The sequence below is a fragment of the Aegilops tauschii genome, chromosome 2 (assembly GCF_002575655.3).
Source record: "Aegilops tauschii subsp. strangulata cultivar AL8/78 chromosome 2, Aet v6.0, whole genome shotgun sequence".
In the NCBI taxonomy this organism is placed as follows: domain Eukaryota; kingdom Viridiplantae; phylum Streptophyta; class Magnoliopsida; order Poales; family Poaceae; genus Aegilops; species Aegilops tauschii.
In genome coordinates, this window is record NC_053036.3 from 22743720 (window position 1) to 22767760 (window position 24041).

The window sequence follows — 24041 nt, forward strand, 5'->3', positions numbered from 1 at the left end:
CAAGCAGCAGCAGCAGGCTACACTCGCTGCTCCTCGCCGGACAGCAGCGGCGCAGCTGCAAGCATCGGCCGAAGCACCAAGCAGCAGCAAGCACGCGCAAGCACGCGCAAGCAACAACAGCCCCGGCAGCCGCTGCTGCTCCTCTTCCTCGGCCACGACAGCAACATGTGGTCAAGCACGTGTGCAAGCAGCATCAGTCCGGTGGCTTTGACGCAAGGCGTGAGGAGGCGGCTGCTCCGTGCAACACTGCATCTCGCCGTCCTCCTCTCGATCTGTGCCTTCCCTGAACGTCGGAGGCCTGTGCGCAGCTCACCAACGCGGCCATTGCGGCACTACGGCGACCACCACGGGTGCATGGGCGGGGCACACGCGATGGGAGCAGCGCCGGCGACTGGATTTGGCCACGATTAAATCTGGGACGGGATCGGGCGGTGCAATTTTTTTTGTTTTATTCACTACTTTTACCGAGTGGCGCTCTCGGCAAACCTCCTGCGCCATGTGGCTATAGTGCCGTTTGCTCTGTTTCTTCTGATCACTTTTCTTTGCCGAGCGCCTCTATTTGAAACTCGGCAATGTCTTTGTCGAGTGTCCGGCAAATGGCTCTCGGCAAAAATCTGTTTGCCGAAGAGGTGTATGCCGGGTGGGCTTTGCCGAGTGCAACTCTCGGCAAAGTCTTTGCCGAGGGCCCTTTTGCCGAGTGTTCTTGGCACTCGGCGTACGTGACGATTCCAGTAGTGATAGTATGCTTGCAAAAAGAGGCAAAACTAAGATGATACAACCACCCGCGTTTGTTTGTGAGTCTTGTTTCCGCCTTAGCTAACTAAGGGGAGCCGCCTGAGCCTCCGGAGGAGGTGCCGCCAGTGCACGGAGGAGGCTGGTCCAGGGCGTTGCTCTCCTGCAGTGCCCGCTTGGCCAGTACAACCTCAACAGCCTGCTTCGCTGTGTAGTCGAGCTTGGTATTGAAGTCCTTCTCAAGCTTAGCGATTTTCTTCTGGAACAGGGCATCTGCTGCCTTCAGGTTGTCATCTCTCGAGTGGGCGCTCACTATGTTCATCACCCCAAAAGCTACCGCACAAACGCCCAGGAGGACGGTACAGGCAACTTTCCATGTGTTCTTCTTGATCTGTAGAAGACAATGGACGTGCTGCTTGTCCACCTTGATGTCGTGTGCGGCTGATGCGACTGCAAGAGCCCGGATCTGGTCAGATGAAGTGCCGCACCTGACCTGGAGATTGTTCAGCCTGGCCTGCATCTCCTTGTACTGCTTGAACGAGGCCTTGTCCAGCTTCAGCTCGAGCGTCACCATCTTCTGATCGACCTCGACGAAGACACGGGCGGTCTGCTTCTGGTGGTCGACCTCGAGGCGGGCCACGCGCTCCTCGAGCTGGCGGACGGGATGCGACCCCACGAGGCCCTTGGCAGCGCTCGCTTCCAGGGCCCTGATATGCTTCTCGAGCTCCGCAATGCGCTGCTCCATCTGCAGGGAGGCGCCGGTGTGGTGACCGCGGCGGCGGAGGAGCGCGCCCGCGAAACGGTAGCGGGCGGCGGCGGCGGGCGAGATGGTGGGAGCTGCGGTGGCGGCGGCGAGGTGGTGGGGGATGGTGGCGGCGGCGACGACGAGGTGGCGGGGGATGGTGGCGGCGCCGCGGCGTGCGAGGGCGGCGGCCATGGTGAGCAAACCCTAGTCTAACCTAACTAAACGATCTGCCACGATCTGGGCTTGGGGCGTGGACTGAAGGATATATACATGCAAGCGCGGGGTCAGGGCTGTCCACTGGGCGCGGGATGTGCCTAGAATTGGGCCCGTTTCTAGTTCCAACAATGTTCCAAATTACTATTCTCTTCGTCCCAAAATTCTTGGTTTAGATTTCTAGTTCCAAGACATCCAGCGGATGCACCTGCTTGGAAGGACTTTGATGGCAAATATCCATATTTTGCTAAAGATAGTCGCAACATGAGGCTGCTTGTAGGATCTGATGGTTTTAATCCATTTAGGACAATGAAGTTATCCTATAGTGTTTGGCCTGTTGTAGTAATTCCGTTGAATCTTCCGCCTTGGTTGTGCATGAAGCAGCATAATTTCATCCTCTCTTTGCTAATTCCTGGTCCAAGGTCACCTGGGAGAGATATAGATGTCTTTCTTGAACCACTTATTGATGATTTGAACTCGCTTTTTGAGGAGGGTGTTAGAACCTATGATGCCTCGACCGGTAAACCCTTCAACCTGCATGCTGCTGTATTGTCAACTACATCAGACCTCCCAGGCTTATGCACTCTCTCCGGGATTGTAACCTCTGGTGAATTTGGCTGTCCATTGTGTGGCTCATAGTATCCCAGTGGCAAAAGCAACCATTCTATCAATTGATCAGAGAAAGGTGGTAGGTGGTCAGGAGCTTGGCTCTGAATATTGTGAGGTTGCCGTGAACTATGTAATAAAAAGGGATGCTATACTACCTCGTGGTGTTGGGAACATGACCACCATGGGGCAAGCTCAAGGGCGATGTATCGCATGGCCATACAAGCATGTGAGCTTTTGTTCTTATTTTCTTATGATTAAACTTACCAATGACTATGATGGTTGATTGCTGAAAAAGCTTTGCTTCTATTTATGCAATTGGAAGTGGACAAGTCCATGGAAAAAGAAGGAATGCGACCACAAGCAGGCTAAGGAGGTAATATACATGTTTCTCTTGGCTGCTATGTGTGTGATGTTAAGTTGCTGCATGGTTAATTGCTTGATCTATGTGACTGGACCGATGGAGACTTTTATTGGATGTTGTTGGTGCCGCGGCCTTCCTCTTCCTCTCGCTCAGCAGCATCTCCCTCTCGCTCACTCTCTAACACAGCAAAGAAGAAGAAGGAGGAAGAAGAAGGACGCAAGGACACAAGTGGTTTTGCCGGAGCACGAACTCCACCCGCCGCACGAACGGCGTCCTTTTCTTTCTCTGAGCCCGAACTCAGTACAATACGCCAGCTACAACAGAGGAGAGAGCTGGCCTTATACCCACGCGCACGCACGCGCTACGCCACGCTCTGCACGCATGCACACCCCACGTCCCGCGCTCCCAGACCCACTCACGCGACGCGCACGTACGCACTCGCCGTAGGCCGATTCCAGCGCCCTGACGTGGTCGCCACTCCGTTTCTGTCGCCAACACACAACGGCCCACGCGCTCGAACGCGAGGACACACGCACGCAAACACACGCACGGCCACGGACCCGACGCGCCCTGGCTCGCACCCGACGCGTCCTGCGGTGGCTTATGCCCAACAGATGTTGTTCTTGCATGTCCGTTGAAAAGTGTATGTAGTTTGACAAAGTTCTTGATTTGTTCTTAAATGCCAGTCCAATTCTGAATCTGCTGCTGAAAATTTACTATCTCTGAATTGAATGCACACTACAGTTCGGTATCTGGTTTAATTAGGATTTAACATCTTCCACTATTTTTTCTTGTTTCAAGTACCCTAAAATATTTATCCCATTTTATACTGCAGCCAGATTCTGACTGTTCGTTTCTAGCGTGACTTGAACTTTTATATGATGCAGACTGCAAGGAGTTTGGTACCTTCACAAATAGGAATGAGTATTCTAGCAACAGGACCATATTTAGTCCCTAATCGCACATGGCCTCTTTTGTAGATGCATGCCAAGTAGTATATACTTCTACCTTATTTCTAAACTGATCAGTCTCCACCGTTAAAGTTTCACAACTTAAGGTTGAAAAATCTTCAATGTTCCTTTTTTGGGTTTAATAATATAATAGATAGATGCTGCCAATTCTTGATAAGTTGTCTAATAGATGCTGCGATTGTTCATTAATGAAAGACAAGCATTCCTTGGCATAACTTGTTATACATGTTTACCTCTACCTCTTGAGTGCGGTTTATATTTACCCTTTCCAATAGTTGCATGTTAAGTCACCAAGTTCCACTACTGTATCAGACTATTTTGCTGATTTCCTATTGAAATATTTATTCCTTGGTGCTTAATAGTCCTTTCAAATATGATTTACATTGGAAGTGAAACAATGTGTACATGTAAGCTCTAGGAAGTTCTTGGGACTCGAATGCTTCAGGGTGTTGCTTATGTCCTGTTCTGGAATGGCATCGAGCCCATTACTTGCAGAATCATCAGCCTTCCCTTTATCAAGCCCATTACTTGTAGAATCATCAGCCTTTACTTTCTTATTTTTCTTGGCAGTTGACGTAGTTGATGCTTTCTTAGGGGTAGCTTTCCTAGCCTCCTGCTGTTCTTTGGTTGGTTTAGCTAATCAAGCTCTTCAGTGTGTACATGTTAGATGCATCCAATTTTTGAAACCTGTGAATAGTTTACCATCCAAAGATAATGTTATTAGTATCTCTGACCTGATTGTTCTATTGTATTATTGTCCTGTACTGCTGTGATGATGTGACTATATCAGACTGTTTTGGTAATTTGCTACTGAAATATTGATTCCTTCATGCTTTGTTCGCTACTACTTGGCTGTACGTGAGCAATATTTGTGTTCCTGTATACTAGACGAGGCATAGGCGCATAGTTTTGTTTGTCAAAAAATTGCCACTTTGTACTATGGTGTATTATTTTGTACATGTGTCATATTATTCCTTGAGAAGCAAAGAATGACTACTCTCCAGGTCTTTGTAAATGTTCCTTGAGTTTAACTGTAGCATGTCAACTTCAATGTTATTTTAAATTCTGAAACGAGAGCTCCCTATTGAGTATCCTATGATCTATTGCAGGTTTCCCAAAGGTACGCAAGTCGATGAAGGTTTGGAAGATTTTCAAGCTCCTGAAGATTTGGAAGACCTACAATAGTTGGTGGAGTGATTATGTAATATGTTTGTTTAGTTTGGAAACCTGGACACTTGCTCCGCTCATTTTGCTGGTTGTTAAGCCACTCTGCTCATTTTGGTTATGTGGCACACCCAGAAACATGTACTTCTCCATTTGTCGCACTATTTCATTTTGTTGGTTGCGTGGCACATTTTAAAACATATATGCACTGTACCTTTTGTGGCACAACCTCCTTATATGTATATTATGGTTGTTATGTTTATCCAATGAAGTTTTAAGGTTCTGGATGAGGCCTGATATTATTTTGATTGAAGTGTATGGATGAGACATATATGTGACTTTGATTGAAGTATGTATAAATTTTACGTGTGATATATATGTCCTGATTTCCTGAACATACTAAATGGACATTACATAGGGGATGCCTAGAACAATCAGGTAGTGAAATCTACATACTGGCAAAATAGCTGTCGGGTCAACACTCTTCTGCCAGCAGTTTGACTGCCAGTAACTGATATTCCACGTGTCTTGCCTAATCTGCCGGGAGAAAAGAAATTGCTGGCAAATAAATGCACTAGGGCAGTAGGACTGCCGGGAATATTTTATCTGGCAGGACAAGTAATCCCCGGCAGCCGTTCTCGTGGCGCTTCTATCTGCTGGGAGAAATACTGTCCCGACAGATAATGTGCCGCTTAACGTGCTTTCTCACAGCAGTTTACATGCCGTTGCATCAGTGTTGTGGTGTAGTGGTTAACCTTAGTTGTGACTCTTACTGGGACGGTGCAACCAGATGTAGTTGATGATAGGATTCGATGGACACCATCCCGGACTAAAGGGGTACAAACTCTAGCCCCCCCCCCCCCCCCCCCCCCCCGAGTGTATCGCCATTTCAGTTTTGAAAAAAACAAAATAAAATGATAAAAACTTCAAAAATTAAAATCCTTCGAGATGTAATTATGTTACTACATCTACTAGTTAGGAAAATTAGAAAACTTAAATTTGGACATGTCAAAAAAGTGTTATGAAAAAGTAAAACGGCTATAACTTTTGCATACGATGTCGAAAAAAACATATAATATATCAAAGTGTTCAACACGAAAATCCGGTTCCGATAGTGTGGTGAATTGTTACTCAAATTCTTAAAGGAAAAAAAGTTATCCTCAAATTTATGTTTTTTTTGAATTTTTGGTCAAACTCTGATCAAACTGTGGTCAAACTACTTATTCAAGAAATATTAGTGTTACTAAATAATTATTGGTTTTAAGAACAATAGTTTCAAATTCAAACGGTGAAACGTGTGACTTCATGGTCATGTTTAACTCCTAATGGTTAATAGGATTGACAGCTTACTATTGTCAGGAAAACAACAAGTGCAGACTTGGAAACGAGGGGGAATAGAACTCGGAAGTTAAGCGTGCTCAGGCTGGAGTAGTGGACCGGCCGGGAAGTTAGAAGATTTGGAATGAGTGGTCCATACTTAAGCAGTGATGAGGGGTGATTAGAGATTAAATTGTCAAATAATTCACAAATTTGAAAATCGGAAAAAAATTCAAAAAAAATTCACAATTTTTTCAAAAAATTCAGAAAAACCAAATAAATGAAATTCCTCTAGTCCCGGTTGGTGTTACCAACCGAGACTAAAGGTGGAGCTCCAGACAGCGGCCACGTGGAGCTCCTTTAGTGCTGGTTCATAAGCCAACCGGGACTAAAGGGTTTGGGCTTTAGTCCCGACCCTTTAGTCCCGGTTCCAGAACCGGGACTAAAGGCCCTCTGGAAAAGGGATTAAAGGCCCGTTTTCTACTAGTGTCATAATGTGGAACAACTGTTACAAGTGATCTTGATCGCTTGTCGTTGTTTCTCCTGCACGATGTATACATACATATATAAGTGGCAATTAATTGGTGAGATACTTGAAATGCAAATATATATACTATCAAGGAAAAGGTAACAAGTGTGTACTACCAAGGATGGTCACATTTGAACTAAGACAATAATACATTAATTAAGATTTTTATTAGAAAAATTCTAACCTTCTCTTGTGAGCAATGTTGCCCATCACAGGCTCCTCGTCCCATCCCTCGCCAGCGTTGGGCAAAATTACCTCAACGTCTGTGAGGTCGAAGGGCGGCGTCGCCGATCCATGACCGCCTGTGGTGCTCATCCCCTGAACTCCTGAAGCCTGGACATGACCCGGCGATGCAATCGATCACGTCGTCAAAGAGGCCGATTGCAAGGTCGGCCGACTTGCCATCGGTGTCGAGAAGCGCCAGCAGCACCAGAAGGTCCTGCTGCCGCCTGAGCAACACGTGCATCTCGGAGCCGCCATTGACGACCATCGTGTTGCTGCTCTTCAACTTGTTAACCAAGAATGCATATGCGTGCCCTCCTTATGTAGTACGGGTCATGCACGAACGCACATGCTAGTTAAATATGTACTACCATGGTATGTAGTACGTGCCAATGGCGATGGGCGTAGGACTGCTGGTCCGTCGTTTTAAAGAAAGAGCAGTACGAGAAAGGCAAGAGCATGAGGAGAGGTACGGCATGTTTGACTCGCCGGTCGTCCGGGGTTGTTGCTCCCCCAGTGGATCCAAAAGAAAAGATCAAAAGAGTCAGACACCAATTCCAATTAATCTGCATGCAATCATTAATGCATGCATGCAGATTGAAACTGTTAATTGGATGTTTGAAAGTGCATGAATGCACTGACCGGGAGAGTGACATATACGCGGAATGAACACGCACTCAAAAGTATGTATATGCAATTATTCGTTCATGCATGCACGCACGAAGCAAAGTATGTAATCCACCAACCATGTGTTTTACGTACCATATGCGAATACCTAACGTACGGTCATATTCAAATTGCACGCGCGTTGAGCAGGGACTGAGGTACATGTTGAGCGGGAGAGCGACGTGACAACTGAAAAGCAAGCAATCTAAACTATTTGAAAATAGTTTGAAACCAAATCGTATATAGGCCGAATACCATGAACCTGGACTAGTCCAAGGAAATGGACTACAATATACCAGTTGAGGAAACCACATGGTCTCGGAAGGGTTTACTTAATCTGGGGGCTTTAAGCAGGCGGCGGCCTAACGATTTCATTTTCCACGTGTAGTACCCTAGCTATAGCTAGCATTTGTTTTTGCAAGTGGGTATTATATATAGCTGCCACAGCATTGTCGTATACTGCCGCCCGGTATCAAAGCTTCCTCTTAGGCTGCCGCTAGTGGGTATTATCATAACTTCGTATATGATATTAATGTATCATACTACCTCTGTAATGCATATATAATAATATATATGACCTTATTTATTGTCATGCATGACGCATAGTAGGATATCATTTATTATGATACAGTATTATGATATGATACTCAACCCTCTCTTTCTTTATTTAATTTTATGTTACCTCATCTAAATAGCCTAGTACCTAGTATGATACCCTCATTACGACCAGCCTTATGCATAATGAATAGTTGAGTAAGATGGCCTTATAAATGAGCTTTTGGAGGTGATCGGTAGGAGCCAAGCAGTGATTAAACGTAATATTACTTGTCAAGAGTAAGATGGCCTTATAAAAAGCTTTTGGAGGTGATCGGTAGGAGCCAAGTAATGATTAAACATAATATTACTTGTCAATTACATACTACATACATCTCCCAGTCGCCGCCTCCAGATAGGGAAACAAAAGGTGCTAGGGTTTCCTCCTAAGGGCCGCTGATTCCCATCGCATCTACCAGCAACGTGTGGGGAACATCGTGTTGGGTTGTCTCTATAGTCTTGGTTGCCCTAGCTTTAGTTGGAGTAAGTATAAGTGTGCGGCTATGATGGTCACACGATGACACTATCGGCGACAAGAAATAAGTCATGCATGCAGGCGCATGAGTGGCCAGTTGGCGGGTCATCGAGTGGCAGAGGAGTACCAACGCAAGCTCTGGCACCACAACTACTTCGAGCATTGTAACTACACAATACTCGGCAACGACAACGCCAACAATCTCAGCCTCACGGAGGCCGACGCCGACGAGGCGCCGGATGGAGAACTCGTCAACATCTCATTGGACGACGCCGAGGCATAGAGCACCCTGATTGAACATGTGTGTGACCGTGAAAGGGTGCGCAACAAAAGAAAAGTTATGCGATTAGCGTACCAAAAAGTGCAAGTGCAATATATTAAGAAGAAAAAGAGAATCACGAAAAAAATCGCACAAGGTCTATAATAATTAGAGTCAAAGTCTTAAATTTAAGTTTAAGCTAAATGTACATACCTAGTTTTTTACTATATCCTATGTAAATACAAAGAGAAATTAAATTAGATTTTTTTGTGAAGACAAATACACATTTAATTCTAACAAAAGAAATTGCCTGATGTTAGTACTGAATCTGCACCAAGCTAAACTATGAATCGTCAAACGGATCTAGTAGTCTGAGTTAGATTCATAAGTTGATCTCCTTGCGCTACAGTATGCCTATTACATTTTTTTGGACTCTACGAGGCATATTACATTACGCAAGGTAATGTACGGAAATTGAGGTCCAAGAAAATACAAGAAAAAAATAAAAGCCTGCGACAGAAGGAAGATAGCCTTCCTGAAACATTTAGAATCTGCTCATTTGTATCCGATTGTCGAAGGTGGCGGCCCGGGGGGGGGGGGGGGGGGGGGGGGATGACTAACAACCCCTGATTTTGCTTCTTTAGACGTTAGGGGCAACTAGCCCCTGATTTTTTTAACATTAACTAGCCCCTGATTTCGTACTGAAATGAAACTGAAAAAACACACCTGGGTTTCGAGAAAAGTTTGCTTATGAAAGATAAAAAAATGGAAAACCACCAGGAGAGGACACCGCCACATGGCCCAGTCTCGCATAATATGGCACATCCACACAGATCGCAACCTCCGGGAAGATTAGACCAACGTCATACAATTGCCCCCCTCTGCACTGTTGTTTGTGTGGCACTTGTTTGTAAAGTCTAGAGCAACAGCATGTCCAGCGAGAAGCATGGAAAATCACGGCTGAACGATCCACATGGAACTTACTGTCGAAACATGTGTCATTACTATAGTTTCCTAATTGCCCATATACTTTATTGATAGATTGTGTTACAATTTATCAATTTATATCAACAAATTATGTGCTTCTGCATGTCTAGCCGCACATACATTTAAACGTAAAAGAGGACATCTGCTCATTTCCGAGACATTGGTAAACTAGTCATGATTATCAACTTATCCAAATTCAACAAAAAAAGTACTCTATCAAATGATGTCCCAGTTCAGCTCAGGATTGTCAAGCACCTCTATTAGAGCTGGCATGTCCACGTCTCCTGGGTCGAACTTTTGAAATTCTGTTACTGCTCCCGCCATTTTGCCATTTTGAATTAGGTCCATGCCAGGGTCATTCTTCGCGCCATTTCTAGTGTTGTCATCGCAGCAAGTGTGATGACCGTAGTACACAACAATATACTTTGCAGTTTTCTCTTCACAATTAATAGTTATGTTATGATCCTGTTGCTGAATTGTCTTGGTTGCTGGGCAATTCCGTTCTGTGTAGGCGCATCTGTAGTAGCTCCTGCTTAATTACAAGTTTGCTTAGTTATACATTCCAATGAGAAATTGATTGCTTAATAACCTGTAAATAGAACTACCACTATGGTTATCAATAGTCACGGATTCAAAACCGCAGGAAAAAATGCATCCAAATGTTTTGGACCAGGTCATCAATAGGGGGTCATACCACATAAGATTATGTTTGGTCATCAATAGGCGCCCGCCCGCCCACACACACACACACACACACACACGCACGCACACACACACGCACACACACACACACACTCACACACACACACACACACACACACACATATCCTTTTGGTGATTGCCTCATATGTATTTTTCATAACAGAGAACCATCTGGAGAAGTCTCACATGTGATGATTTCCGAGAACAATCCTGAATAAAGGGACTAGAATGTACTCCCTCCGTTCCTAAATATAAGCCCTTTTAGAGATTCCATTACAAACTATATGGACCAAAATGAATGAATTTACACTCTAAAATTCGCCTATATGTATCCGTATGTAGTCCATATTGGAAGCTCTAAAATGTCTTATATTTAGAAACTGAGGGAGTAGGTTTTTGCATTATTAATGTGAGGATATGCTTGAATGAATTGCTTAGTGGTAATATAGATACCTGGTATGTTCCCTCCCGTTGATGTTCTTCTGCCCATATTTTCTCCAATGATGGCCATCATAATGTGGAACAACTGTTATAAGAGATCTTGATCGCTTGTCGTTGTTTCTCCTGCACGATGCATACATATATATATATATATATATATATATATATATATATAAGTGGCAACTAATTGGTGAAATACCTACGTACTACTAAGGATGATCCAATTTGAATGTAGACAAGAACCATATTAATCAATTCGCAAAAAAAAGTAATCAGGATTTCTATTGGAAGAATTCGAACCTTCTCTTCTGACCAACATTGCTGATCGTAGGCTTCTCCTCTTGTCGTTCGCCGGCGTTGGGCGTAATTACGTCAACGCCTGCTCGACGACCGCCTGCTTCGGTACTGATCCCCTCGAGCCTGGACATGACACCGGCGATGCAGTCGATCACGTCGTCAAATAGGCTGATGGCGAGGTCGGCGGACCTGCCGTCGGCGTCGCGAAGCGCTGGCAGGATGAGCGCGCGGAGTTGCGTCAGAAGCTCCTGCTGCCTCGTGAGTAAGAACAATGCGTCCATCTCGGAGCCACCATTGACGACCATTGTGCTGCTGCTCTTCATCTTGTTATCCAAGAGAGTATATGGCTATATGGGAATCTGCGGGTGCCCTCATTATGTAGTACTAGGGGTCATGCATGCACGGATGCACTTGCTAGTTAAATATATAGCCTTTAGGTACAGGGGCTCTGTACCACGGTATGTACGTGTCCATGGTCCGTGTACGTAACAGAAAAGAAAGAGCATGCATTGTAAGACGACTGAGAGAGCACGAGGAGAAGTACGAGACGTTTGACTGGCCGTCCGTCCGGGGTTGTTGCTTGCTCGACTGATGGAAGAGGAAAGAATAAAAGAGTCAAAAGATCACCTCCAATATGCATGCATGGTGCATGCATCCATCAGAGGAGTAACAACAACTGTGCAACTAATTAATTTGGATACTGAAAACTGCATACATATGCTGGCCATCGAATGACATATATGCTGACCGGGAGAGTGACGTATACGCGGCACGCAGGAAGCAGGAAGCAGCAAAGGCCATGGAATGACATATATGCTGACCGGGAGAGTGACATATACGTGGCACGCACGAAGCAGCAAAGATATACGCGGTTCGTCTACCGACCGGCTGGGATACTGATCGATGAGTGAGATGATCTTTTACTGTATGAGGACGTCGATCGGGCTTATCAGACCTCCTCATATGTTTGGTCAAATTTTATCGCCTATATGACTAGTAAAATATGAAATATACGCTACAAAAAGTGAGTAGGGCATTTGGGTGCTTCGGACTGCACGCATGCACGCTGACTGGGAGTAACTGGCATGAAAGGGATATAATAAATACTAACTTAAACTAAAACTATGACACTTATTCGATTGAAGGAAGCACATGAAAATTGAAAAGTTGCTCCGAAAGAAATACTTCAGTTAGTTGAGAACTAGATCATATATAGAATCAATCTAGCGGATATATTAGCGAAAAATGCTCCATGCCCCACTTCATAGATAAAGCCAAATCATAATACAGCCACACCGAAAAACGGATGTCCACATGAAACAGCAAGGTTCGAAAAAACAAAACCAGAAATAGTATGTGCTGGGAACAACAGCAAAACCAGAATCTACTGGATTTATATAATACTAGTTGAGGAAACCACATGGTCATGGGAGGGTTTACTTATTTAATCTGAGGTGCTTTAAGCTGGTGGCGGCCATCTGCACCACACCATCCTGGCAAGTTTCTTTTCCACGTACCGTGCCCTAGCTAGCATGAATTATCCAAGATGATACAATACTATAGCTGCCACAACATCTACTGTTGCCGGTAGCAAAGCTTGGTCTTATGCATAATGAATAGTCAAGTATGATGGTCTTATTGTGAATGAGTTTTGGAATGGTGATCACTAGGAGCAAAGTAATGTTTGAACATACTATTAGTTGTCAACATAGGACAGTTGACCGTAGGATGAACCGCCATAGCATGCATATATATCCCAAACCACCAAGAATACCTTGTAAGTATATTTCTTCAAACAGGCTTTCGCCCCGCTTTATGTATAAAGCAACAACCAGAGAAGTACCCGGCCGAACAATACAAGATGGTGAGATAGCCCTCTTACAAAGCTGATCCTAAGATATCCGGCAAACGTAGACGCACGCGACTATGCTACCAGCTACCAATACCAGAAGCACTAAACACCCCACGCTACGACCTAGCACACCCAAGCTCCACGACAACGCCCCCAAGAGAGAGAAGTCGCCGCTGCTGAGTCCATACGGACAGAGGTCTTCACCCGGAACCCAGGCACGAGGAGAAGAACCACAACATCGTCTTGACGATGTCTTCAAGGAAGAGCACGACACCCACTGGTGTCACCGTCATGGGCACCATGGCACAGTGCTTTCACTCGGCAACTCACATGTGCCCCCTTGAGGCTGCCAACACTAGTAGAAAAAGGGTCAAATGTGAAGCACATTAGCGCCGGTTTGATTTTGAGCCGGCACTAATGTGTCCATTAGTGTCGGTTCCAACGGCTAGGCGGGCGGAGATCATTAGTACCGATTCGTGAGCAACCTTTAGTACCGGTTCGTGTCACGAACCGGTACTAATGAGGCTGCGTCAGGCTGGGGCCCCACGGGCACCTTTAGTACCGGTTCGTGCCATGAACCGGTACTATAGTTTCTTAGTAAGCTGTTTTTTAGTCCCACCTCGCGAAGAGAGAGGCACTAAGAGCGGTTTATAAGCCCTGAGTGAAGAGACGATGAAGGAGAGGCGCAATGCTCATCTGCATGTTGCTTAGTTTTAAGCCTTGAGGAATAGTGTAGACTGCACGGAGCTATGTGTAGTGCGGTTTGCACTATTCCGAAAGGCTTGAAGCTAATTAACGAGCATTGTGCCTCTTTTTTATCTTTAATAACTTATTACAACTCCGGACTTCTTGTGTTACGGCAAAAACTGAACGCACTTCATGTACAAACTGGACAATCTCTTTCGAAGTATCAGGGTTTCTGACGAGAACTCATCTGTTACATGGGCACTTCATTTTTTTAAACTTACTACAACTTCAGACTTTTTTGCGTTCCGTACACACCATTCAAAGCGACGTCATCAATTTTCAAAACTTTCTAACATCATTTGCTATTTTTTAGTCATTTACCGATTTGTTTTAAGAGCTAAATGACCGTGAAATTGAAAATCACTACAAAATGAACTCTGGAAATGTCGAAACTTGGCATGGTATCATCATTTCATCCACATAGTATGTGCAAAAGAGTAGAGAGGGTTACGGCAAAAACTGGACGCACTTCGTGTACAAACTGGACAATCTCTTTCGGAGTATCAGGGTTTCGGACGAGAACTCATCTGTTACATGGGCACTTCATTTTTTTAAACTTATTACAACTCCAGACTTTTTTGCGTTCCGTACACACCATTCAAAGCGATGTCATCAATTTTCAAAACTTTCTGACATCATTTGCTATTTTTTAGTCATTTACCGATTTGTTTAGAGAGCTAAATGACCGTAAAAATTGAAAATCACTACAAAATGAACTCTGAAAATGTCGAAACTTGGCATGGTATCATCATTTCACCCACATAGCATGTGCAAAAGCGTAGAGAGGGTTACGTCAAAAACTGGACGCACTTCGTGTACAAACTAGACAATCTCTTTTGAAGTATCAGGGTTTCTGACGAGAACTCATCTGTTACATGGGCACTTCATTTTTTTAAACTTATTACAAATCCAGACATCTTTGCGTTACGTACACACCATTCAAAGCGACGTCATCAATTTTCAAAACTTTCTGACATCATTTGCTATTTTTTAGTCATTTACCGATTTGTTTAGAGAGCTAAATGACCGTAAAAATTGAAAATCACTACAAAATGAACTCTGAAAATGTCGAAACTTGGCATGGTATCATCATTTCACCCACATAGCATGTGCAAAAGACAAAACAGAAAATAAATAAAACGGAAAAGACAAAAACTATATAAAAAATTACTCAAAAATAAATAGCAGAAAATAAATAATGCAAAAAAGAAAAAACTATATAATTTTTTTATATTCACAAAGAAACTAAATACAGCAAAAAAAACTACTCAGAAATAAATAGAAGAAAATTACATAAAAATTTGTTGGGGCGCTGCCCAGTGGGCCTGCTAGAACTAGGGTTTGCAAATACAGACCTAGAAGGGCCAGCAGGCTCACAGGGCAGCGCGCCGAAGTTAGGCCCAGAAGCCTGCTATAGAGAGGAGTTCGAGACAGCAGCCGCGCCGGGGCTTTTAAACTGGTGCGGGCGCCCCTCGGCTAGCGAGGTGGGACTAAACTTGCCCGCACCGCTCCTGCGCTAGCGCACCCCTTTAGTACCGGGTCGTGGCTCCAACCGGTACTAAAGGGGGGCCTTTAGTACCGGTCAGAGCCACGAACCGGTACTAAAGGGGCAGTTTCCCGCCCCTTGGCCTGGCGAAAATTGGCCTTTAGTACCGGTTGGTGGCTCCAACCGGTTCTAAAGGCCCCTCCTATATATATGGCACTTTCAAAAAATTCAGTTTCATCGATCACCACTTCTTCTCCAACTACTTCGCGCGACATCGCCGCCGCCACCGCCGCGACGTCGGCCATCGCGTGCCGCCCTCGCAGGCCCCGCCGCCCGTCGTCGCCGTCGCCCCCGCCGCCCGCCGTCGCCGTCGCCGCCCGTCGCCGCCGCCCCGTACTACGTCGCCGTCTCGATTGCGCCGTCGCCCCCGGCCCGCCGCTCGTCGTCGCGCCGTCCCCGTCGCATCGCCGTCTCGCGCCGTCGCCCGTACGCCGCCGCCCCCCGCTCGTACACACACATACACACACACACATAGACACACACACACATATTGTTTTTACTTATTTTCTGTTTTCTGTTGTTTAGATTAATGTTAGATAAATTATGTAGATAAGAATGTTAGAATGTTAATGTTAGATGAATTATATGGAAAAGATGTTAAATATTAATGTCAATTTTAGATGAATTAGCTAGATATTAATTAGGTATATATATGAGATTTGAACTAGTTGAATTAATATAACTTGTTTATTTTTAGTATGAAAATTAATAGAACAAGTTTATTTTTAGTAAGAAAATTTAGGTATATGAGATTATTTGAACTAGTTGAATTAATATAACTAGTTTATTTTTAGTAATGATTAGTTGAACTAGTTGAATTAGTAGAACTAGTTTATTTTTAGTAAGAAAATTTAGGTATATGAGATTTGATGATCTAATTAAAATATTACTATATATATCTACTTTATATATAATTTAGTAAGAAAATTAATAGAACTAGTTTATTTTTAGTAAATTCTTAGTTGAATTAATAGAACTAGTTTATTTTTAGTAAGAAAATTTAGATACCTGAGATTTGATGATCTAATTAAAATATTACTATATAGAACTAGCTACTTTATTTTAGTAAGAAAATTAATAGAACAAGTTTATTTTTATTAAATGCTTAGTTGAATTAGTTGAATTAATAGAACTAGTTGAACTAATAGAAGTAGTTGAATTAGTTGAATTAATAGAACTAGTAAGTGTTTAATGTTTCACCTATATGAACATAGGAAATGTCGTCTGACGACGAAAAAGATTTCATTAAGTGCGAATTCTGTGAAGTCCAGCGCGGCCTGTGCGACAAAAATTTCCTTGTTGATGATAAGCGCTTCAGCATCAAGTTGGATGAGACCTTCGAAGTGGATACAGTAAGTCACAACGACAAGTCTTTTTTCGTAATTAAGCATGACTTATATATGCTTCATTTGCTTCAACTTATAATTTTAAATTTTCACTATTCTACTAGCGCATCCCCTGCCATGCAAGAATTTTTGTCTTGGATAAGATAGGTTTTAGGGGTATGGAAACTATGGAGGTAAAGAGAGTTTACCTGAAGACCGAGCATGGTTATACATTCAACGTCAAATTATACAATGCAGACACGTACACCTATTTTGAATGCAAAACTTGGCAAGCACTATGCAAGGCTTATGCATTTGAGCCTGATATGGTTATCACCTTTGATATTCATCCGAAAGATGATATTGAAGGTAATAGAGACATCTGGGTCGATGTGTAGACGCCTCCAGTTCTACCATTATGTGAGTTTCTCAACCATATTTATGTCTTTGATATTGTTTATTCAAAAATATAGTTGACAACTAATTTCTATTGACAGCTTATTTCCATTGAAGCAAACATGTCCGGCGCTTGGTAGACAGGACCTACTACTGTCCCGGAGCTGAACTAAACTGCGAGGAGATAAGTCATTATGTTTCATGGCTTGAGGATCTTGATGCTGTTAAGAGAAATCATTTTCCTGAATTTGAAAATCTTAGTACTCAAAACGTGCGACCAGTAGTGATCGTATTGAACTATGGTCACATGTATTTAGGAAAGATGGTAAGAATTTTACTATTAGTCCTCAGTGCATCTTTTGCATACATTATTTTTCAAGCTAAACTTTCATTGCTAAGTATATTAATTACTATACGATGTTCTTCAACAGGGACTCCCGATGACAGTTGTGCCTCAGTGGATCGAGACTAAAGGTCGCATGTCAATTGTTAGCTTACGGCCAAGATATCCTACAGTGCACATGAGTGCATTCAGGATTTCTGAAACCAATGAATGCTTAATAGTGAAAGATTGGAGCAAAATTGTTAACGATCGCAGAGAAGTACTAGGGGCAGCAATCAGAAGCGCAGCCCACGATTAGGAGACAGGTTCATCTGCATGCTCCAATATGATGAATCAGGAGAGCTATACATGTTATATGCTATTTTACCTGAGAGAGAGCAGCAGGAGTGATTTAGCTAGTTATCATGCTCTTAGTACTTGTTGTCCTCTCATGCGTGTCCGTGTTCTTCGTCCTGAACTTAATCTCAAAGAGTGATTTGCTTTTGTGGTGTTATGAACGCTTATAATATCATGACCATGTTGAACTCGATGATATCTTTGCTAGCTAGTATATACTGTTGTTGGTGATGATATGATGCAAGAGTTTTTATATTAATATGATGATGATGATGATGATGATGAGTTATTATATCATTTATGAAAGAAACCGCATATTAGTTTCAACTGGATGGATCCTAGCTAAGTGATCAAGTATATGCCATATCCATATTACTTAGATCACTAAGTGATCAAGTAATATGGATATGGCATATACTTGATCACTTAGCTAGGATCCACATGCATCCAGTCGAAACTAATGTGCGGTACTTTCACCTAATGATTTAACAACTCATTATAATGTAAAACAATCACTAAATTAAATTGAAAACACAAAACTAAAGGAAAAATAAAAATTAAAACCAAAACACACCCAAACATTTAGTCCCGGTTGGTGTTACGAACCGGTACTAATGTCCTACACGCACCCGGGCCTGGCTCGTGCCACGTGGTGGCACGTTAGCGCCGGTTCGTGCCGAACCGGTACTAAAGGGGGGGGGGCTTTAGTCTCCACTCTTCAGTGCCGGTTGTAGAACCGGCACTAAAGGCCCTTACGAACCGGCGCTAAAGCCTGGTTCTGCACTAGTGCAAGAGAAGTCAGTGCCCCAGATCCGGATCAGGACGCCACCCCACCAAAGATAGGGCACGTCCGAGCTACCCATTGCCACCCCTCCCGTTGCCCACACAACCCGGGAGAGGAGCCACCACCACCACAATGATGCCCGCCGAAGAGCAACAATGCGGCCCGCCATCCGGGGCTGCCGCCCCAGCATCCCTGTCGTGATATACCGTGCGCCGCCCACGTCACAACACACACAACCACGGTAGGAGGAGCAACTATAGTCCATCGACTCCTAGCCCGGCATCAGTCTCTGAGTCAGGGTAGGCGCCACAACCATAGGAGGTACCCACACCTGCTTCCCAAGCCAGTGCCAGGTGGACTGGGGGGACACAACTATGAGACTCCCGACGGCTGCTGATGAACTAGCCCCTGGCCAGGCAAGTTCACACGACGCCATGTCCATGGCCACCAGCATCGATCCGCGTACCGATGCACCGCAAATGCGACCACCCTCAACGAGAACTCCTCGGACATTTGCTCCGCTCATTTGGAGGATCTCAGCGCCATCTTCTTCTTCTTCTTCTTCTTCTTGAAATGTAGTATGCGGGGGGCTGATCCTGCTGTCGACTGCTCTTGAAGAGCAGTCACAGTCAACACACTTCATGTGCACCATCTTTGATGAAGATATAGACATTTGCTCAACGAGACATAGATTCAGCAGTTGATGCGAGCATGACAATTCAGCGCCGGGCGAGGCATAGACTGAAGTCCCGTGAGACCAGGCATGCGTCGCTCATAGAACTACGTTAATCAACCTAGACCACCACTAGCTTGGCCTGGACCCAAGCACGCGAACTACAGGAGCTGTTACCATTAAACGCAGAAATGTCAAGAGCCGTCTCTTCAACATCTTCAGAGGGGGGGGGGGGATACTTGTAACTCTCGGCAGGAGTCACTCCCATAAACTCCATGAACTCTTGCAAAACGTGCATCTAAACTGTGGCGGGCCATGTCCCCAGTAAGCGCAAAGTGTGTTGGCTTCGAAAGTCGCTGGCTTGGAGTTCTCCAGATGTTCGTGCTTGTTTTATGGATTTAGCACAGAAAAAACAATCTTGAAACAGCCTGCCTCCAGTTTGGTTGAATTCTCATCAATGGACTATTTTTTTTGAGGTTTCTGCAGCCCAGGCTGTCAATACCTTTGCACAAGCTAATGTGCTCAATCCTATGCAAGAATGAGTGATGAGCATCTTGGTCAAAGATTGGAATCACCCTGGTCTGGTCCAATACTATATATATATATACTGTAGTTTATGTGTCTCCATAAAAAAGGCACTGGATTTCAGATTTGTCTTGTGACTAACTTTCAGTTAGCAGTCCTCGGAACCGGTTTCGCTGGCCAGGCCTAGGCGTCTCGTGATTTGGCTACGCAGCAAAACTTTTGGTCCGAAATCCTTGATGTAAGTGTAGGGCCGCCTGCCGGAGGATTTGCTTCTACCTTGAACAACACTGCATCCAAACTGTTGATCGTCTGGCATATTCATTCATGGCTGCTGCTCATAAACTGTCTTGTATGTGCTCAACCTATGTAGCTTGGCCGCGGGGGAGCAGGGATAATGAAAGATAAACCTGGGAATGGTGAAACCAGGCATTTCTTGGGCGACTAGATGTAATCACATGATGGCATCATTAAGGATCAGGGTCGGGGGAGAGATCCGTGCGAGAGGATCGGTTCCGTTCACTTCCGCCGCCGGGTGTAGTCAATGATGCGCTGCTGGGAATGTTTGTGTTCCTGTTCTGCAGCGCGCACGGCCGCATGTGACTCCTAGGGGGAGGGATGCACGTCATTTTGCTAGGATGGGTGCAAAATTCTGCTACCTCGGTCCCAAATTATAGAACGTCTTACAATTTGGGACAGCGCAAGTAGTAGTTGTTGGATATGCAGTCGCATTGATGATGGCATGATTAAACATGAGAAAAACTGAGTTCGGCCTGTAACCGATTATACAGTTAACATGTTGGCAGATTTATACCCAGCTAATAAAAACCCATGATCTTTGTCCTATGATTAACCACAAAGCACATATCATAACTCATAGTAGGGAAAAACAAAAGGGCTGTGTGAGTATTGAACTGTGCTTATATTTGAATCAGAGAGCCGAAACCGCAACACCAAAGACGGTGCATTTCGAGCCGGATGACAATTCCTGCACAACAAGAGAGACTGATGCCATTGACAATTCCTGCACAACAAGAGAGACTGATGCCATGCACCAGCTACAACCAATGATCAATTCTGCTCCGCTACAAAATAAAAAAATCATAAAGTTGAAACCACCCATTGTCATGCTCATATTCAATTTCACATGCCTACAAGAAATAAGTATATCAATTCTCGCATCACAACAATATTAGAGCTATAGATCTATGGCAGGGAGATATACTATCAGAGCACAACAAGAAACAAGGCTCGCAAGCTGAAAACTGAGTATTGTGAGGAAAGAAAGGCATTATTATTTCACAAATTACAACAGGTTCTTCAAAGCTTGAAGGATTGTCCCATGGGCAACAAGTAACAGGGAAAGGTATAATTTTGCCGGATACTACAATTAAGGAGAAGAAAACACAAAACCAGCATGAACTGAACAGAAAAACATCTCCTCATCAATCATTATATGAGTTGGGAAGCACACCTCACTCCATAAATCTAATACTTGGCTCTTTCTACCATAGTTAGCAACAATTGAATCAGTCAAATGATTTGTTCTCACTAAAACAGTGGCATAGCTTCCACACATCAATCTGACATATAAGATCAAAAGCCGTAGTGAATTTGTACACCTTAGCCTTATGATAAACAGCAGATCAAACTTATAAAAGAGGTTTGTCCAAATCCTACCCATGAGATAAATACAGGTGGATTTCCGGGCTATGGCTACCAAGTTTGCATTCGGTAAAAAAGTCCTGATAAACATTTTGAGAACAAAAATGAAGACTACTTATACCAGACTGTAAAGTAGCAAGCATGCATTATCTAAATTTCTTGGTTAATTCTTATCACACTAAAATCAATATGAATAGTCTCAACAGAATGAGAAACTATAAGAGTCAAGGAAAAAATATGCTAGAAGAGCAAAAGCTTCCAACTCAATGTGTACAACAACACAAGGATTATACTAAGATACTGATGTAGTGCTATACCTCGAGGAGAAATTCATAAACATGACCATTTCTTCCCAGCTAAAAAGGGGTAAAGGCACAAGGGGTCAGTAGGTTAAGCCATCCATTGTTATGCTCATATTCAATTTTGCATACCTACCAGAAATGAGTATCTAGATTGTCACATCACAGCAATATCTGAGTAAAAGATCTGTGCCAGCTCCATAGGAGTGGAAAGAAAGACATTATTATTTCACACATTACAATGAGAATTCAATAGTTTCTTCAAAGCTTAAAGGATTATTCTTGGCAAGACCATGGGCAACACATAGGTGAGGCATCTTTTGCCGGATACTACAGTGAAGGAGAAGAAAACTTAATAGGAGCATGAATTGAACAGAAAAACATCTGCTCATCATATGACTTTGGGAAACACACCTCACTCCATATAATCATATGCTTAGCTCTTTCTGCCATAGTTAGCAACATTGAATCAATCAAAGAATTTGTTCTCACTCAAACATTGGCATAGGTACCACACACCATTCTGAAATTAGAGATAAAAAGCTATAATTAATTAGGTACACCCATAGCCTTATTATAATAAACAACAGATCAAAACTGATGAAAAAAGGGTTTGTCCAAATCCTACCCATGAAATAAATATATGTAGACTTCTAAGGGCTAGTGGCTACCAAGCTTCCATTTGGAAATAAAGTACTGATAAACATTTTGTGTTATACCAGCCTGCAAAGTAGCAAGCATGCATTATCTGAATTTCTTGGTTAATTCTTCACACACCGAAATCAATATGAACAGCCTGAACAGAATGAGAAACTAGAAGAGGCAAGGAAAAAATTGTGCTAGAACAGCACAAGCTTTCAGCTCAATGTGTACAATAGCACAAGCCTTACACTAGGTAAGATTGTGAAATAGGGAAATTCATAAACTTGATAGTTGTTTTGGCCATCTAGATACAGAACAAAATGTCAAATTTAACGAGAATTAATCGCGTACCTAACGTTGATGGCCGTAGGAATCAGTACATGCAAGAATAACGAAGGTTGAAAACTGGAATTCAACAAGTGATATGGCTTTGAATTTGGTTTTGTTTCCTTCCAGCAATGTTTCATTACTAAGGATGAAGGAGATGAAAACTTAATAGCAGCACGAATTGAAGAGAAAAACATATAATCATCATATGACTTGGAAGCAGAGCTCACTCAATAAAATCTAATGCTTGGCTCTTTATACCATAGTTAGCAACATTGAATCATTCAAAGAATTCTCACTCAAACATTGGCATAGCTTACCCACACAATTCTGACATATAAGATCAAAAGCTATAGTGAATTAGGTACACCATCACCTTATGATAAACAGCAGATCAAACTTATAAGAAAGGGTTTGCCCAAATCCTACCCTAGATTTCCCAGGGCTAGTGGCTACCAAGTTTCCATTTGCAAATAATGTCCTGATAAACATTTTGTGAAGAAAAAAGAAGACTAATTATACCAGCCTGCAAAGTAGCAAGCATGCATTACCTGAATTTCTTGGTTAATTCTTCACACATTGAAATCAATATGAACAGCCTCAACAGAATGAAAAACTATAAGAGTCGAGGAAAAAATATGCTAGAAGAGCACATGCTTCCAACTCAATATGTACAACAGCACATGGATTATTATACTAAGATACTGAGATAGTGCTATACATTAAGGAGAAATTCATAAACTTGAGAATTTTCCTGGCATCTAGATACACAACAAAATGTCAGATTTCATTAGCATCAATCCAATCATGAGTACCTAATTGTTGATGGCCTTACAAGCCAGTACACCCAAAATAAGTAGGCTACAAGAATAACAAAAGGTTGAACAAGCGATATGGCTCTAAATGTGGTTTAGTTTCCTTTCCAGGAATGAAAGAAAACCCAATTCCATACTTGTTATATCAAAATATAGCTAAGGATTCTCCCCAGACAAAGCAAGTCTAATGCAGGCAGATAGACCATAATTTATAACAAGCAACAATTTCATCAGACATCGCACCATCCAGAATGCTAATTAGCATAATGACACATCCACATAAGAATGTCTAGATAGTATGCATGGAAAAAGAGGCAAAACTAAGATGATAAAACCACCCGCGTTTGTTTGTGAATCTCATTTCCGCCTTAGCTAACTAAGGGGAGCCGCCTGAGCCTCCGGAGGAGGTGCCGTCAGTGCACGGAGGAGGCTGGTCCAGGGCGTTGCTCTCCTGCAGTGCCCGCTTGGCCAGTACAACCTCAACA

General features: G+C 43.4%; 1 protein-coding gene and 1 long non-coding RNA gene across 2 annotated transcripts; one reads left to right on the plus strand and one right to left on the minus strand.

The window, feature by feature from the left end:
• The first annotated feature begins 2531 nt into the window (after nt 1-2531).
• On the plus strand, nt 2532-5101 carry LOC120974874 (uncharacterized). The gene is made up of 2 exons (XR_005770282.3): nt 2532-2672; nt 4741-5101. It is a non-coding gene; the product is annotated as an uncharacterized lncRNA (long non-coding RNA).
• A 4959-nt stretch (nt 5102-10060) lies between these two features.
• Nucleotides 10061-11607, minus strand: LOC141041927 (uncharacterized). Its single transcript, XM_073509500.1, has 3 exons — nt 11288-11607; nt 11000-11110; nt 10061-10373 (listed from the first exon to the last, which is right to left on the minus strand). Exons 1-3 carry the CDS (start codon nt 11605-11607, stop codon nt 10061-10063), a joined length of 744 nt encoding a protein of 247 aa, XP_073365601.1.
• Between the last annotated feature and the right edge of the window lie 12434 nt (nt 11608-24041).